At 40.3% G+C, this 18831-nt stretch overlaps 2 protein-coding genes across 2 annotated transcripts; one reads left to right on the top strand and one right to left on the bottom strand.

The window, feature by feature from the left end:
- The first annotated feature begins 953 nt into the window (after positions 1-953).
- Positions 954-3126, top strand: LOC135627856 (nicotinate N-methyltransferase 1-like). The gene is made up of 3 exons (XM_065134241.1): positions 954-1691; positions 2309-2373; positions 2724-3126. The coding sequence occupies exons 1-3, from the start codon at positions 1013-1015 to the stop codon at positions 3021-3023; spliced, it is 1044 nt and encodes a 347-aa protein (XP_064990313.1). The 5' UTR covers positions 954-1012; the 3' UTR covers positions 3024-3126.
- A 5037-nt stretch (positions 3127-8163) lies between these two features.
- On the bottom strand, positions 8164-16538 carry LOC103970641 (uncharacterized). The gene is made up of 7 exons (XM_009384506.3): positions 15211-16538; positions 13937-14061; positions 10812-11444; positions 10432-10735; positions 9876-10035; positions 8652-8754; positions 8164-8563 (listed from the first exon to the last, which is right to left on the bottom strand). The coding sequence occupies exons 1-7, from the start codon at positions 16348-16350 to the stop codon at positions 8446-8448; spliced, it is 2583 nt and encodes an 860-aa protein (XP_009382781.2). The 5' UTR covers positions 16351-16538; the 3' UTR covers positions 8164-8445.
- Positions 16539-18831: the final 2293 nt, after the last annotated feature.

Below are 18831 nucleotides of genomic sequence, written 5' to 3'. Positions count from 1 at the left end.
TATGGTCTCTTGCATTGACGCTCGAGCGTCAGATCAGACCGGGTTCGAGTCTCGTCTCCCAAGGGTGATCTTCTCCCTTGGCGGGTGGCTTGCTTTTTTGTCGTTGGGCTCTTGCACATAAGTCAAGGTCGGGAGGAGGATTTCCCAACTCGACCCGTTCGAAGTTTAAGTTAGCTTTTAGATGAGTAAGAGTATAGTGCTTGAGCGAAAAAAAAACACCCCCATGTGTTGATCAGGCGATGGGTTTTTATGTCTGTCCATGGGGGTTGGTTGTACCCAGCCTCTTAATGGTCGTCGACCCCTTAAGCGGTGAACCCATACCCTTAGTGCTGATATCGATTGTCCTGCGTGGATTGGCACCGAGTGACGTCGTACTTGAGCGATGCTGCGGTCCTTGTCTTTGCGGGGCAGCATCACACTCGAGCGGTGTTGTCCCTATCTTCGCGAGACGACGTTATACTCGAGTAGCGTCATACCTAAGTGACGTCGTTCCACTCTTTGTGGAGTGGCGTCACATCGGAGTAACGTTGTCCCAACCTTTGCATGTTAACGTTGTACCCGAACGATGTGGTCCGTCGTATCAACTTCAAAGCTCTTTGTTGGCACTAATGTGGCTGTGGACGGTTGCTTGTGGACGTGTTACCAAATTGTGCCGACAAATAAATTACTTCAACTCTCCTCCAATAAAAAAAATTATTTTATTAATTAATAAAATTGTTGGCCACCTGATTTTTTTAATTATTTTTTCTTCCATTAATAGTTGCGAGGCGTGCATCTCGTGAGTGGGTCCGCTCACCTCCCCTCGTCCTCTCATCGGTCCGCCGCGGCACGCAATCGACTCCGGTAAGTGGGAGTCACCTTAGTACCGGTGACGGGACTCATCCATCTTGGCTAGAATGGGATGGTTTAACTACTCAGCCCTCATCCATCTTCGTGGTCTCTCATGGCGGCAGCGGGCGGTGGCGGTCGAGAGGATCCGACGTCGGAGGTCGGAAAGCAGGGTCGGCTGGCGATGATGGAGCTCGCCAACATGATCTCCGTTCCCATGGCGCTAAACGCCGTCGTCCGCCTCAACGTCCCCGACGCCATCTGGCAGTCCGGATCTAACTCGCCCCTCACCGCAGCCGAGATCCTCGCCCTCCTCCGCCCCCCGCCGCCCTCTTCCTCCGACCCGTCCGTCCTCCAGCGCCTCCTCCGCCTCCTCGCCAGCCACGGCGTCTTCGCCGAGAACCGCTGCGCCACCTCCGGCGCTCGCCGCTACTCCCTCACCGACGTCGGCCGCACCCTCGTCCCCTCCGGCGACGGCGCCTCCTACGCCGCCTACGTGCTGCAGCACCACCAGGACGCGCTGGTCCGCGCGTGGCCGCGGCTCCACGAGGCCGTCCTCGACCCGGCCGGGCCGGAGCCCTTCGCCCGCGCCAACGGCGGGGTGCCCGCCTACGCCTACTACGGCGGCGACCGCGAGGCCAACGCCCTGATGCAGCGAGCCATGTGGGGGGTGTCGGAACCCTTCATGGAGGCGCTCCTCGACGGGTACGGCTCCGCCGGGTTCGGGAGCGTGGAAACCCTCGTCGACGTCGGCGGCAGCTCCGGCGCCTGCCTCGACATGATCATGCGACGCTTCCCCTCCGTCAAGCGCGGCATCAACTTCGATCTGCCAGAGGTGGTCGCCGAGGCGCCGCCGTTGGCCGGTAGTCCTCTAACACACAACCCCCACGCTCTCCCGGCACATCTTAGCCGCCTCATCCACCCCACGCTAAAGTGGGTGGGTGGTGGTTATCGTCCTGTTTCACGCCTACTCTCCGCTTTTACTTGCTATGAGATCCCTTCTTCACACTATAGCTATGTCCATATACCAAGGTGCGTAATTGGGAGAACTTCGGGGGCACATAAGACGGGCCACGTGTTGTGTTGGGCCATGGTAAGTGGGTTCTGTCGTCTTTGTCGAAGCGTGGGATGTTGAGGCATTTCGTCGAACAACATCAGGGCCAGTGAGATGCAACGAATCTTGATTTTGCCCTAGTTACTTACGGTCATCCGTTGTCCTCGTCGAAGCTTCGCCGGCGTCTCCGGCGAGATGGACGAAGACACGTCCCCCATGGTGGGTGGTGGATGTGACACCGCCAAGCACAAGACGTTCATATGATACAAGATTTCCCTTATGCACATCAATTGATTGTTGGAATGCAAGTGGAGGGATAGAGATTAAAATTATATCTGTCGCTTTTTTAATTTCAATTACGTCTGAGCAAGAAAAATAGTTTGGTTCCAATGACTCACTTCTTGTTTTGTCTGTGTGGAGTTGCAGGGGTGACGCATGTGGGTGGGAACATGTTCGAATCCATTCCCACCGGTGATGCCATCTTCATGAAGGTACGAATACAGTGCTAAATTTGGGCTTGGGTTTCTCGTAGCCGTATGTCGTCCATTACTAAACTAAAACATAAATTTTGATTGTAGCTTATCCCATTTAATTTATAGGTAAAAACCATGATGCATTTTCTTCAACAAAAAAATATTTTAAGACGTTTTATTATTTATTTAGTGGCATCAACATTATCTTGATTTTTTTTTACATCTACGTTTCATTTTCGGAAAACATGTATTTTGTGTTGTCCAAATTTATGTGCTAGCTTTAACCAATTGCAGGCAGACTTGTTAAGGTTTTGTCATCTCTCTCCTCTGATGCCAACTTGTCATCCCTTCTTGCGAACTGCGTGCAGTGGGTGCTGACGACATGGACGGACGAGGAGTGCACGGCGATACTGAGGAACTGTTACAACGCGCTGCCAGAGGGCGGGAAGGTGATCGCTTGTGAGCCGGTGCTACCGGTGGAGACCGACAACAGCCGGAGGACGCGGGCGCTGCTGGAGGGCGACATCTTTGTGATGGCGATCTACCGGACGCTGGGAAGAGAACGCACCGAGGAGGAGTTCCGGCAGCTCGGCGGCGTCGTCGGATTCACCGCCTTCAGGGCCATCTACTTGGACCCGTTCTACGCCGTGGTTGAGTACCAAAAGTGAACCCGAGTTGGTTCCACTTCGTTCCATGAACACTCTTAGTAACTCAGATTGTTCCGGGATTAGCTTTAATAATAATAATAATTTATCTGAAAAATATTATTGATGTCTTAGTTAACCCGATGTGATTCAGACTAGTATGTGCATGATTGTCCGAGGTGAAAACGTTAAGTTTTCAAGGTGTTACCTGTACAAAAATCGAAGTCGAAAGAGGTTTTCAAACTCGGTCCTTTTGATGTCCATATTAGTAATCCGAAATATATGAGTGCGGATGTGAATAGTAAAAAAAAAAAGTAAGTTTTCTCTCATCGTAGTAAAGATGAGTTTTTATATCTAATAAAAAAATATTTTATAGAATATTTTACGAAAAGGGAGCCTCTAATCGCCCCAACAATCCCCTCTTGACCGTTTGTCCAAGTGGACAACAAGGGGGAACAATTCCGAACTATTTGCTATAGACTTGTATTGGACTCGTGTCCATGCGAACAAACAGGTGAATAGTGATCTGGATCTTTTCCTCCGAACGAGAACTCCATGTGATAGTTACGTGTCAGATAATGATTAGTCAATAGTGTATTCCCTTTCATTTGTACCCTCTCCCCTAATCATGCTTTGGGGCTTTTGCGAGAGGAGTTTGAAGTACGACATTTTATTCATCGAACACGAGTGCATTCAGGACCTCACACGGGTCAAGTTTTTCCGACTCATATGTCTCGAGTACTAGTCATAGGTGTCTTGCAAGCCAATCACGTGAGTGATGACACGTGTGATATGATACACACTCTTTTTACTTATTATATATTAACATTTTATCACTTTATATTGTTTGTTGTATGAATATATTGTGATGTTCATAGATATGTGCAATTAGAATCAGATCTTGATGAGATCACGATAATGTGATTGATTCACCTTTAAACACATACCCTAAATAATCTCAGTCATAGGTTACTCGAGAGAGATATTGAGATAACTAGACAAAAATGGTGTAATGTATACACGTACATATGATGGAGGCGACTGGTCGCATAACTGCTTGTGTGGGGATACTAGGGATACGGTGCTCATTGGAGAATGAGTTCACTGATTGATCTGCTCACAGAATGCTGAATGACTGATGATACCTTATTGTCAGACAATAATTTCATAGTCTTAATGGTATATTTAATCCTTATACTTGAGATACCAAGGATGTCCTATATGAGTACTCCACTATTTGATACCAGATTTATAGGTCTAAAAATTTCAAATCTAGCATAACCGATCGGGAGTGGTAGCCAACTTTACGAGGACTCTTAAGTGTCGATAGAGAATCATCCACTCTCAGTGTCATGAGAGGAATATCACATATATTTTTGCTCAAACAAATCCCTGGTTAGGGTCATTCAGATTGAGAGAGAAAATATTCTCTGAGAGAATCCGATTAGAGTGAAACTAGAATAGAAACCGTATAGGTCTGACAACACCATGTCTGGTATACAGTCTTTGAGATATTAGATGAATAAGGGACTATAGGTACACAGTAACTGAGGACAGTCAGGTCTAATAGATTGAATTCCCCTGTATCGTCTGGGGACTACGACGTAGTGACATAGTACGTCCGCAGTCGATAAGTCGAGTGAATTATTATGGAGATATTAATTCAGTAAGCCAAAAGAAGTTCTAACAGGTATGACTCACGGCTAACTCGATATTGGGCCTAGAGGGTCACACACATATGGTAGACATTATGACTAGTAGAGGTTCAAATATGAGATATCCGTCAAAGCTCATATCTTATTGGATATCCAATAAGCCAATGAATTATTGGATCATATGAATGTGATCCAATAAGAGCCAATGAGAGATTATTGGATAGAGATCTACTAATCTAAGAGGCTTGGGTAGTTGGATGGAGATCCAATACCCAATAGAGCAGAATCCATCAGGATTTAGTTGATAGGGGGCCTCTATAAATAGGAGGGAATTAAAGGTTCATGGGCTAGAGTTTCTCTTAATTGTCACTTCCTATTCTCCTCTTCCCTTCTCCTCCTCTGATAGCAGGCTTGGAGATTTGAGAAGCGTTATCGCAACATTGCTATGTGGATCACCGCTATAGAGAAGGACGCTTGACCTCTTTCACCCTCTCCTATAGATCTATAGGGATTCAGGGATATACGATCTCCTTATGTAACACAATCTTTCATATACGCAGTTTTTCAGTTTTATGGATTTTGCGCATCAATCTTCACATGATGATGAATACAATTTATGGGAAATTTGAGATTTTTGTTTTTTGTTCTTCCACTGCGCATGTGATGTCATCCCCAAGATTCCCTACGGTGGTATCAGAGACAAGTTGTTCATGTGAAAGATTGGTTTTGAATTATGTTATGTTTTAGGAAGACTTTTGACGTCAAAATCATTGACGCAAAAGGCGAGAAAGGGCAGCAATTGTTGATGCCCTTGCTGCCCTCGTAGAAGTGGCCAAACACTGCTTGTAACGTTGGCAATCTGCTTGTAGGCGGTCGGTTGTTGGTGGACAACTATAGGCAGCTCGCCTGCAATGGTGCCTGCAAGGGTAGGTGGCGCCTGTAGTCGGCCTGCCCACAAGGGCGGTCAACGCCTACGGGCGCGCCCGCAGCGACGCTCACCCACAGGGGCACTCGCCCGTAGGGGTAGCGTCGACCTCGTGCATAGGCTACGACCCCGCCCCACCCCAACCCTACAACGGCCATTGCCGGCAAGGTGGTGGTAGCTGCATCATAGCAAAGGAGAAGGCATAGTAGGGTTCTTGGCAAAAGATAGTTTTGCCCCAAGAAATTTTAGAAATTTTGAATTCCATCCTTTGTTTAAATCACCAAAATACCCCTCATAATTTAAAAAATTCCCTACATATATTCTTGATTTCAAAAATATTAATTAATTAAACTATTTATTATTATTATTATTATTATTATTATTATTATTATTATTATTATTATTATTATTATCTAGTAGTCTTACATAATGATATTTACCTGTGATATATGATGTGGACAGATAATCATTGACCATATGATATGTGTGTACTTGTGATTATTATTATTATTGGGGCCTGTGAGCCATCACTTTATTTTTTATTTATTATTAGGCATGTGTGCCTATGATTAAGTTGTAATCACATGAGAAGGCACAACGAGAGTGTGAAAACAATAGTGGGACCCATGAGGCCGAGACAGACGATCACGATGCATGGAGATGCGTCGGGATGACGACGAGAACGAGATGGGTGATCACAGGGCATAAGGATACACCGTTGTACACATAGATCTTGATGTGAGTGATTAGGCCCACTGGCTCGGGCTTAATCACATTAGGTTGTGGTCCCGATCATCTGGTGCGATTGCTCATGTGATATGTGGATTGCTTGTACACATACCAAATGTGTATATATATTTGCATGTGATATAGATATACATTAAATATGTATGTGTGTGACATGTCATATTAGAAGACTAAATCAAAATCTCCTCTCTCGATAATATTAAGTCGGTAAATGTGAGAAAATTAGATTGACCCACGTGACCTTCCATGGTTATAGGTAGGAACCGATTCTCGATATAGGTTGAGTTGGTCGAGTCCCTCGAGGCTCACCTGTATCGTGATTCACTATCTTGCCTATGACAGAGAAAAGTCACCGATGACCTGTGGACATGGTGTACTTGGTCGAATCCCTTGAGGGTATATCATCGAATCAGACTCATTTTGTAACGATAGTGTTGATTTAACCGAACATCATAGTTGGTCGAGTCCCTCGAGACCATGGTGGTTCGGAGGCTGAACAAGACAAGAATCATAAGGAGTTGTGATCGGTAAGAGTTGCCTACCTTTTGAGCTTAGTGTGACTCGCTAGAAAAATAGCGGGAGTAAAATAGAAGTTCATATCTTATTTGTTTATTTTTATATAAAATATGCATGTTATTTATTTCTACTACATCTTTATTTTTAGAAAATATCGCTTTCAAATCTCTTACGTGGTATACTTGATGTCAACTGCTTCATTGGTTCGAATTATACAGATTGACTCTATAACTTGAGAATTGTTCTCATGGCGAAAAAAATCGCGTACATCCTTGATACAGTTATGCCTACGCCCGAGGAAGGGCAAGCGAGGATGAGATCGCTTGCTATGTGAAGTATATAGATAACTCTACTGTTGCTCAATGTTACATATTGGGCTCCATGACTCTTGAGTTACAAAGACATCATGAAAGATGGATACCAGATCCATTCTCCTACATATCTGTAAACTGTTTAAGGAACAAGGAATGACTCAATGATATGAGATATCCAAGAGTTTCTTCCGCGCTAGGATGATTAAGAGGACACCGGTTCAGAACCATGTCCTAAAGATGATTGAGTAGATAGAGAAACTCACGGGTCTAGGAATGATCATAGAGGATAACCTGTGTGGATCTTATGCTTCAATCCCTACCAAATTCCTTTTCATAGTTCATAATAAATTTTAATACGAAGAGGGAAGAGCCTTCTTGCTCGAGTGTTCATTGAGAGGGTTGGTGGACAAGCGTTTCCGAGCCCTCCTTCTAATGCTAAAATTATGAGGAAAAATATCGTTGACGTCTTGGTCACTGGAGTGGTCCAGACCCATGAGATGACTTCGAGGTGAAAACTTTAGCTCCCGAGATGCCACATGTACAAAGATCAAAGTTGAAAAACGAATGATGATTACATGTCTAACGAATAATGATTAACTAATAATATATTTCCTTTCACTTTTACATTTTGATTAAAATTAATTTATAAAATTTTGATTGTTATATTATTATTAATTTATGTATCCTACTCAATGATACTAATAGTTTAATTAGTCCATAGCACCGGATGATGACATACGTTGTGACAAATAATACAATTGGCTTTCGGAAACAAATAAATTATATATATGAGAACTATCAGAAAAGGATGGAAAAGCTTGAAAAGGATAACCAGGCAGACAATATCGGAGATGGAAAAAAAAACGGTTATATACAGGGGAAAAGAAAAAAGGAGGCACAAAGCGAGGGTTTTATTAGATCTCCAAAAAAAAAAAGGATGATTCAAACACCATCGTGGTAATCCAAATGCGTTACAGATGGAGCGTTCAATATACAGCTAAACACAATTACAACCAAAGAATCACATTGATAAATTTCAATTTCACCATCAAAAGTGCATCCACGGTGCCAATCAATCAGTCCACTCGATACCTTTTCCTTTTCTTTTTTGTTTTTTTCTTTTCTTTTTGCTGCTCCAAGACACCACCACCCAAGAAAAAAGAAAAATATTTTGAAGAAACAAAGGTTAACAACACAAAACTCGACACTTATTAACAATTACCACTCAAAATGTGACACCCAGCAGCCTTTGCTTCCCCCCGTTTTAGTCATGTCAAGATTCCGAGACCTTACAGCACTGAATAGGCCCGGACCACCTCAACGATTGGTGCGCGGCACAATGGACACTTGCCTCCACTTCGAACCAACTCACTGGCACACTTGGAACAAGTACACATGTGCCCACATCTGAGGCCGCAGGGGAAAAAGAAATATGAGTATCACATGTATTTGTGCATTAATTCTAGCTGAATTTTAAGAGGGAGGAGGAAGGGACCTGTAGAGGAGAGAATCAATATGATTATCGCAACAAACGCAACATGTCCCTTTCCTTACTTGATCCCACTTGCTACCATCCTCCGATGATTCCCCGGTGAGCCCTGAAACATGAAGCAGCCTGATGTCAGAGAGACACCTAATGACTCCAAATCAAGCAGTAGTATTCAGACTTGAGCCAGATACGAGTCTATCCAGACTATGCAGCAGTCCCTTTTTTTCTTGATCCAAAGTTTCCCAGAAGACTTGGTATGTCTTCATGATACTAGACATATACCAACAAATATTTAACAAGACCTGGCTATCTTACATATTTCTATTTCTATCCAGTTTTTATCAAAAGGGAATGCAGTTACTAGAGAAAAGATAAAGGATCTGTTGTTTTTAATGAATTTGTATTTCCAAAAACGTATATATTTCTAACCTTTGTGCTTCTTCACTCTTGATCTCTAAACTGATATGCATATATAACAATTTTGTATTATTTTCTGCTCCATGATGCTGCCCACTACATCTATCAGTCATGCTCAACAAACAACACAAGCTTCAGCATGGCCTGAATTTGGAATTTAACTATTTATGTAACATAGAAATCTGAACTCAAACACCTTAGTAATTGACTTGGATGATGCTCATTTGCATCGACAGGCTTACTGCCTCCTTGGAAGTGGCAGCTTTCAAGTTCACCGAACATGTTTCAAACTTTCAAAGTGAACCAAAGAAATACGACAACAAAATGTAAGGAACAAAATTGAGGATTGCCTAAAATTTTAAATTCAAGCACTTATAATAACTGGATCAATGCCAAACAGGCTTTTGTACTAAACACAGGTACATGGTCAAAAGAGCACTAGGAAGTACAACATATTCATGTGATAAGAATAATATAGGTCATTAGTCACCAATGCATATCAAAAGATGAAAAGAGAATCACTAATGGAATCGTTGCATCAGTGCATGGGTGAAGAACTTAAAGGTCAACAGAAGAAAGCTGAAGATTAATAATATGTGATTGGTTCAACATAAACATGTGGATCATTAAGGGAATATCACAGTGACCAAGAAAATAAAAGCATGTTAATACTTAATATACCAAAAACAAACATCACACTCCCAACAACTCATTTTGGTATGGCTTTATAGAGCATAAGCCTTTTGTTCATATAAAATGCAGATGATAATATACAACAAGAAGTATATATACACAACAAGAAGTGATACTGACCTCCATCAGTTCGATTCAAAGCTGCAGATACTTCTTGTCTAATTGCACGTTGTAACTCGACTTGCATATCCAAGCAAGCCTCGAGCATTCTCTGCATATTACTCATCCCCTGTTGCAGCCTAGCCATTTCTGTCCTAAGGTCATTAATAGCATCCCACTCCTGCATCAAAATAGGAGCTGTTTAGTTCCAGGGCCAAAGCTACACATAAGCATATGATACATGTAGTAGTATCAGCTTCAGCTAGAGATGGAATTCCTATAGCCATGACCAAGCCAGTAATAAAAAGTTAAAAGAGCTATGATCATTAGAATAGTCATAAATTGGACAAAAGATGTTAAGTACATGCATCATGGTGAAACCAACAAGTCCACCCCCCCCACCAAAAAAAAAGAAGAAAAAAGCTGATGTCCATCATTCGGTTTAGAAAAAAGCGCACCACTATCAAAGCATAAGTCAGTTTCGACTTTCGAGCAGCATCTTTTACTGGCTTTAAAATATCTATTTTTTGTGGCCAAAGTGAAAAAAAAAACTATATATATGAGAAAGATGACACACAATTTCTGAACGATGCATATTTTGCCTGGCCCAATTGTTGTGATGCAGGTCTGAGTGCCACAGTGGTGGTCGAGGCGGCAAGGGTGGAGGTGGGAACACATTATTCCGCCTAGCAACAGGATCCTGAATGTTCTGATTTGGATCATACCCTCGTTGGTCTTGATTGTCCCCTGGATTAGGGGTAGGCAGTGGTCTCTGCAGATCCCAATCAAATGGGGTCCTACCTTGTCGTTGAACATAGGATTGTATCAATTGATCTAAACTTTCACGAAACCCACTATGAAGAAGGTTAGAAACACTTCTCCTGCAAATGTCACAAAGATTCAATAACTAAACAACGAATAAATATAATAACCACTGATGTTAAGAATCAGTCTTACCTGCTAAGGAGTTCCCTGAGCTCCATGCTGTATACATTTTCATCATCAGGTGGAATAAATCTATTACCTCTTCTAATTGGACTGGACCTTCGATCTATCGGAGGATCTGACTGAAGTTCATCCTGCCAAGTTTCTGCAGCATCAGGAGGTTCATCCTCATGCCATTCTTCGTGAACTTCTGGCATACGACTATCTTCTCCAACATCATACCCTGCCGTCGTTTGATAGGGCCAATCCTGATCCATGTTTTCCTGGAGGTTCCCATTAAATCCTTCCTCAGTTTCTTCATGCCAATCACCAAAACCACCATCTGCATTTGGTTCCCAGCCTCCCCTCTCACGTTCTCTATTCTCTTCTTGCTGTCCTATTACCTCAGTAGCATATTCTTGCATGTCGAGAGTATCATTAGGACTACCACTGTCTAACTCAGGTGTTTCCCGTGACTCTATTGTTTGCAGAACATTAATATCCTCACTTCTAGTTTGGGCCTCTTCATGGTTGTCATTCAGTAACTCTGCTACAGTGCTTGCTTCAGATTGATCAGTCACAAAAACACTTTGATTTGCTGAAGTATCAGGATGGCTGATTGCTTGACCACGAACAATATTCTCTAGTCGGAACCGAAACCCCTCCCTAGTTACAACAAAAAGAATCACTTGGTATTTTCAGAAAGAAAGAAGAAACCAGAAGAAAATATAATCTTTAAACAAATCAACAATACAATGCACATGAATAAAATTTTCATAAAACACTTTGTGGACCTCACCTTTATCCTTCTCAAGCAGCAGAAACTGAATAGAGGGGCCGTGACTTATTGTCCACACTTTTTGATATAAAAGAATCAAAACAATATGAATGCATCCCTATTAACAATAATCAGCCTAATAACATGGGAAAGCAGAAAAGCACTATTTTATTAAAAAAAATTTGTCGCCATACAATATCGATCGTTGATACTTGTCCTGCATAAGAAAGAGAAGCTGAAGCAAAGCCACTTAATTTCTTCAATGCTATGTGAGCTAGAATAAGTAGCAAACCATTTAACTGCAACCACATTTAAAGCTTCGACCCTAATAAATGATTATCCATGAGGGATCAAAAAAATGGCTTTTGTAGATATTGGTGGTCAATACTCATCTAAACATACTAAGTAACATGTTTGAAAATATATCCCCTGAAGTACCTACACTTATATATATATATATATATATATATATGCCCTCTAGAGTTGGCCTTTCCATCAATACCCTCCAAAACTGACCAATATTTGCATTGTGTGCCTCTTCATACAGCTGTCATTAATGATTTTCACTGACCTATGAAACCCTTAGTTACTTGATCTCAGGAAGGAAGAGATAAAAAGTGTACCTGTTTTAGAACAAAAGATATTGCTAAGCAATATTTGGCAATTTTATGACAATTTCTTTTTTTAGAAAAAGGGTACAAAATTCTAACTGGGACTTTATGAATAAGATTTCATGGTTATAATTGCAATTTTGCTAATAATCATTAACTTCTAACATTTGAAGAAGGAAAGTTGATAGAAGCATTATCCATGCAAATTAAAATTATTCTGAAGAGCACTAACAAAAATACCCCAACTTGAGGGTAGAATGTGAGGCAAAATCACTGCCTGTCAGACTAGTGCCTATGACATTTAGGACTTGTCACTATGTTTGTCAAGGACAGACATCTAAAATGTGAGACTTGTCATATCCATTTAATTTATTTTTGCACAATCACTTGACAGCACTATCTTTCTTGTACTAAAGTTCATTTAAGGTATGCTTATCAAGAACAGAGCGGTAGTACTTTGGATGAAGAAAAATTTTAAATGAGATGAAAATTTTCAAAAGAAAAGAGGCAAAAAGAATCGCAAAGTCTAAACCTCATCAAACATAGCCCCAACATAACTATAAAGTTCACAATACATGTCATCCAAAAAAGAAACTAGCACAACCAGAAACATTAAATTATATGCTTTTGTTACCATAAAAAAATAATAAAGGCAAAACTAAGCTCAAGGGTAAGGTACAATAGTGACCTTTTCTTTCTTTTAGTGAAATGATAGGCTGAAAAAAACAGAATCTGACTAAGATTGTGTGAAGATCAGGAGAGGAAAGTCAAAGAGATGAATGACAGGTCTTGTGTACAGTGTACACCGTTCTTTTAGTGACCAATAAGAGGGGAAAAGATTGAATTGGGTGAAAAGGATCAGAGCTGATTACTCAAAGTGATGGAAAACATACTTTGTCTGATAATATAGATTCTAAAAATGTTGAAACCCAAATCAATCAATCAAATTGGCTAACCTGCTAGATGAGAAAATACTGCGATTGGATGTTTTGGAGAGGATCAACCCATTCCAACAAACACACAATCCTAGCCAACCCCAATCATTTTCCCAACAAGGACAATTTTCCAAAGTCACCTTGACAAATCAGACATATCAGGGTGACAAATCCTGCGAATAACACATAATGTAGAGAACCAACATAGCAAATATGCTGCCATATATATAGTTTTTATTTTTCCAATCCACAAGATCAAAGATTCAACTTTTTCCAACATGGTATTTTCTTCTAAGATCTTCACTTGCTTGTTTTACACTGACACTTAAGTCAAGAGCTCAGATCAGTTCCATTCAAATTCACCTATGAAGACCTAAGAAGTTCATATCTTATTGCTGTCCTTTCTTCCTCTCATCATTGACAAAGTTAGGCATCGGAGGATCACTACCAGAGCCAATTCTGACACCCTTTAGATTCTTTATCTTGCAGAAGTAATCAACTAGGATCAGAACCTTGTCCTCAACATGGCTGCTACATCACTGTCAGCTTGTCTATCGACCTTGGGAACAACAATCCTTGACTCAACTATGGCATATAACACAATATGGACAACACCTTAACTTACACATACATATATTCCACCTAAAATACAATAGGAAAATGCAACCCCATGCTTCTAAAGGCAATATTTAATGCACAAGGTCAAATCGTGATGAATAGCTAAAATCAAAAGGCAAACATTAAACTAGATCCATAAAAAATTCCAATCTTATAAGATATTGATCGATATCGAGTGGATAACTTATTAGTAACAGAAAAAGGAAATGAAGTTACCGTAGACCAGAGACACGGTGATGTTGTCTTAGCTGACCTAACTCCCTTTCTGCTGCTGAAGGTGGCCTCTCCTGATCATCTTGTGCTGGTAAGCCATTTCTTAAAAATCTTCCTCTCAGTAGTGACTGAGAAATCAAAATAGTTAGGCTTCCAACAGGCAAAAAAATGTCCCCATGATTCATCAGATAGAAGCAAAAATGTAATTTTTGTTAAAGGGTAAACAGTTTAAATCAGTAAATTAAAGAGCATAATTAAGGGGAAAAAATGCTTACAGTGTACCATTATTTAGGAAATTCAGAAACAGGTAATCAGCTCAACTAGGTTAATGGATTGATCATAATAATTTGGCTTATTAACATCAATCGTGAACCTGAGGAAGTGATATAGTGCTTCTTGTTCAAAAGAAAATGAGATTTCTCATGTCTGCAATAACATCAATATCCAATGGATGACATAACTTAAAGAAAAATATTATTTCCCATTATGAGTTTTTGTTAGAACAAAGAGCTTTCAAATTTATGCATCATATAATCAATCATGGTTTACCATACCGGTCTCGTAGATTATCCAACAGTAACAAACCAAGATTTAAATCCTTGTAATCAACATTCTTATGCCTATACCTTCAATACTGTCTTCTCACTTCATATTGCATCCTCCTATTCATTCATCAAATGGTATGCTTGTATACTTTCCCTTTGTCTTGCCTCTAACATTAGTGAAACTAGAGAACTTAGATATTTAGTAAAGACAACGCATTGCATTCAACTGTGATAGAAATAAAGGTACCCTTAACATCCCAACATCCCAGTCCTAGTAACTTATTCAGACTTGAAAGATGAAGGAAACAAAAACCAGCTTATATTCTTCAAATAAAAAATAAACTCATTAAATGTTTATTTTCAATAAAAAATAAACCAGCCCAATGGATGAATGAAAAATGTGACATTAGATCTAGATTGTAATTTTTGACCACATTAAATCAACAAAAAAAAGGTCTTCGAGAGTTGTATATAGTAGTAACATAAATTTATTAGTTTCTTAGGTATAAGTGGTGATTATAGTCACACAACTGCTCCTTGTCTTCCACACAAATGATTATCATTAAGAGTATGGACTGAGATTTCCAAATTGCAATAGAAGCTAAGGAGGATTACAAACATGTTTATAGAAGAGATAAAGTCAGGTAATTTTGGAAAATACACATCAATCATTTTAAGATTCTTATATTTCTAAGTGGTCATTAATGAATTCAAAATTATCAAACCACTCACTTGAATGCGATTACGGTGAGTGAACTCTGAAACTGCCCGATGTTCTGACAATGTCTGGATCTCCCTCTGCCTCTCAGCTGCCATCCTCATGATAAGCTCAAGCCTAGCCTGCCTGCCTCTTAGCCTCAACAACTCTCGTCTGACATGCTCTGGCTGGCCATCCTCATGATCTGTAGCAGACTCATCCCTTTCCCTCCCCCTCTCCCTCTCCTCCCTCCTGCGAGCACGGGCATCTCTCTGCTGCTGGCTGGTCATCTGCATCCACTCTCTCACCAATCTCACCCTCTCCCTTTCTACCTCCCCAAGCCATTCTGCTCTCTGGGTCTCGGTCCGAGGTGACATTCTGGATTCATTGTCTCCAATCCCACTCTCCGTCATCCATCCACGAACAATCTGCCGCACCCTCTCCCTAGCATCTTCGCCAAGGTCAGGAGACTGCTCCCGACTTGACCTGTGATCATCCTCCTCAACCTCCCCTGGTCTTTGTGAAGAGTCCATATTTCCATGAGACCAATTGTCATAACCGTTATACTCGCTCTCGCTCGCAGTAACAGAGCCGCCACCAAGCTCCTGCCCTTCAGAGCGGTTCCGGCCGCCTAGTGTAGAAGCTGCTGCGTTGCTCCTCTGCTCTGCCCTTGCGGCAGCGGTCATGTCCTCGAGCTCCCGCCACATCTGCAGGATCGATGACGCGTGGGCAGCCACCGGCCTCTCCGCCATTGCCGACGGCGACCTGGGCGACTCCCTAAGGAAAGAAGGATCGAGCATGGACACCGTGTGGAGGCCGGCGAGGGCCATGAGCTCCGACTCGCGGTTCCGCCGCTCGATGGTGTTGATCATGTCCTCCGCCTGGCGCGCGACCCAGCGGCTAAAAACCCGCGAATGCCGACGCGCCGCGGCGGACGACTCAGCAAGGTCGTCGCCCTCGAGGTCAGACCTACGGCGCCTGCGGGCGAGCTGGTCGGCCGCCGCTTCGGAGGCCGCACCTCCTTCGTCGTCCTCCTCTCCACCGCCACCGCCAGCGCAGGACGAGGACGAAAGCGCGGCTGCGGCGGTCATGCACCCGTCGAGGTGGCCACGAACGAGCTCCTCCAGGCCACGCCGGAATTCCAGATCGGCGTCGTTCTCCCGGAAATCCGCCATTGCCGATGCCCCTCCGAACACCCCCCTACGCTGAGATCCGACCCTTAATCGATGGTTCTTAGGGTCGCAATCTCTCCGACACGACCGCAATCAAAGAGAGAAGAAACCCTAATAATAACAATTTGGAGACCAAAATGAGATCAAAAAGAGGAGACGACGAAAAGGTTCGCGGAGAGAGAGAGAGAGAAGCGGTAATTTACGAAAACCAATAAAGAAATGGAGAAGAAATCGGAGGGTGACTTGATATTGTTCATCACATTCTGTAAATTGCACTCCTCTCATGAGGAACAGCGCTTGTCGGCAATTCTGACAACGGGAGTACGTCTTCTCGGTACGGAGGGTGGTAATATCACACAGACGCAATGGCAGGATCAGCGACCTCGGTGCGCGGGATGGTCGCCACGTGGATTTGACTCTTCCTCGTTGCAAACTATTCTCAAATTAATTGTATTTATGTATTTGTATTCTTTGCAAATCCAAATGTTCATTTCAAGTCTAATATTTTATGATATTTATGTAAGCATTATATAAAAACTGTTACATAAAAACGGTTAGATTGAAAATTAATAAAAAAAACTATAATCTCTAAACTATATACTCTATGAGATGCGTTGTTTAGTATTTAGAAGTGCTATCTATTTATATAGACGTGAACAGAAAAGTTTCTCCTATCAAAAACATCCCTTAAGAAATCATATTATAATATGAACTTCTTTTTTACTAGATAATATCTATTATCAGAATCCAATTAGTTCTATTATATATCTTATCCAATTATAAAGGACCATATAAATCTAATAATTTAAAAATTATAATTTGAGTAAAATTAACTTAAATATATTCATGTCCATTTCACTCAGTTATGTTCAGTTGATTGATTGAGTTGTAAATAGATAATGATTGGAGATTGGGATGATTTGATATATTTCTATATTATTTATGGATTTATTATTTACTTTTTGAATCCTCATTAGTATTAAAATCATCCATATCTATTATTCTTGTTAAAAATTCATCCCAAAAAATGATTGAATTTAATAATTTTCATCTTAATTCTTTTAAAACCCAAAAGGTAAACTAATATTAACGATAATTAGATTACTGAATGAATGATAATGTTAGTATTGACATGTGTAGCAGTTGTTAATGTAAAAAGGAATATGTATCTATGAATATTATGTTATATCAAAATTTGTAATCATAATATGCTATTTTCAAATTATAGGTAAAAGAATCTCAAAATATAAAAATAAATATTTTATCTAAAATATTATTAATATTATTCGTATATAACAATGTTTTTAAAGGTTATTGATCCAAAGAACATTGCCGACCATCAGTAATTGGACATATGTCTTTCATATGGTATGGAGGGTGAAAGGATAAGATGACGACTATCATTTACTTATCTATTCACGTGGATAAGGATTCAAGGTAAATTGTTATAAGCTATCTTTCCTTTGCTTACATAATTAAAATATATTGTTGAACATGATTAGATGTTATCTTTTCATACAATATTTCTTATATAAAAGTTTATATTTAACATAATAAAAAAAATTATTTTTTAACCATTTACACTCACCTATCTCAAGTTATTAACTTAAACATTAAATGAATTGAATTGAAAAACCTCTTTCGACTTTGATGTTCGTGCAAATGATAAATAAAGAGTTTAATTTTCATCTTAAAGATGAAAATATACGTCTACACCATAGGCTAACTAGGATGTTAATGATTTTTTTATATAATAATTATTATCATTAATTAGAACATAAAGGTTGACTATAAGAGCATATATATATATTTTCTCATTTTGCATGAATATATGTATGACAAACTTAAATTTATAATGATAAATATGATAATCATAGACTTATTGTATATAAAATAATGATTACAATACCAACATAAAATAAACAATCAAATAGATAGGAGGGATTATATATATATATATATATATATATATATATATATATATATATATATATATATATATATAAAAGATATGTAATATTATATCGTATCAGTGTTTCGAGGTTGGCTTGGTACAGTATAATACCGACGTACCAAGCAGTACATCAGGGTTTACTAAACGAGTTTAAATTTTTTTTTTCTTACAGTAGTACTGTGGCATTGCTACAGTGTAGCATTGTAGCATGATCCATCCGATAACGGGCGATCCGCGTACCAATATATCGTCCGACTGGTATATACCGTCCAAGATGATATATATATATATATATATATATATATATATATATATATATATATATATATATATATATATATATATATATATATATATATCCTAAGAAAGTTACGTTGCAAAAAGTTTGGTGTGGAGATTCTTCTTCTTTAGATGGACACCACCAAACAAAAGTTCTTCCCACAATCAATTACGTTTGACTTCATAATTAACTTTTTTTTTATATTAAGCCAAGGAAATTGTAACAATTGGATTTGAACCTAATCTTCCTC

This window comes from Musa acuminata, chromosome BXJ2-11, assembly GCF_036884655.1.
Source record: "Musa acuminata AAA Group cultivar baxijiao chromosome BXJ2-11, Cavendish_Baxijiao_AAA, whole genome shotgun sequence".
NCBI lineage: Eukaryota > Viridiplantae > Streptophyta > Magnoliopsida > Zingiberales > Musaceae > Musa > Musa acuminata.
This window is presented reverse-complemented; position numbering and strand designations above follow the sequence as displayed.

What these genes read in the sequence shown, in the direction of transcription:
- LOC135627856 (XM_065134241.1), top strand. Translation starts at nt 1,013, where the DNA reads ATGATGGAGCTCGCCAACATGATCTCCGTTCCCATGGCGCTAAACGCC. An exon ending in CGAGGCGCCGCCGTTGGCCG is followed by an intron (nt 1,692 to 2,308) that starts GTAGTCCTCTAA and finishes GTGGAGTTGCAG; the next exon opens with GGGTGACGCATGTGGGTGGG. An exon ending in GTGATGCCATCTTCATGAAG is followed by an intron (nt 2,374 to 2,723) that starts GTACGAATACAG and finishes AACTGCGTGCAG; the next exon opens with TGGGTGCTGACGACATGGAC.
- LOC103970641 (XM_009384506.3), bottom strand. Translation starts at nt 16,350, where the DNA reads ATGGCGGATTTCCGGGAGAACGACGCCGATCTGGAATTCCGGCGTGGC. An exon ending in CTCACCGTAATCGCATTCAA is followed by an intron (nt 14,062 to 15,210) that starts GTGAGTGGTTTG and finishes TTGATTTCTCAG; the next exon opens with TCACTACTGAGAGGAAGATT. An exon ending in CTCAGGGAACTCCTTAGCAG is followed by an intron (nt 10,736 to 10,811) that starts GTAAGACTGATT and finishes TGACATTTGCAG; the next exon opens with GAGAAGTGTTTCTAACCTTC.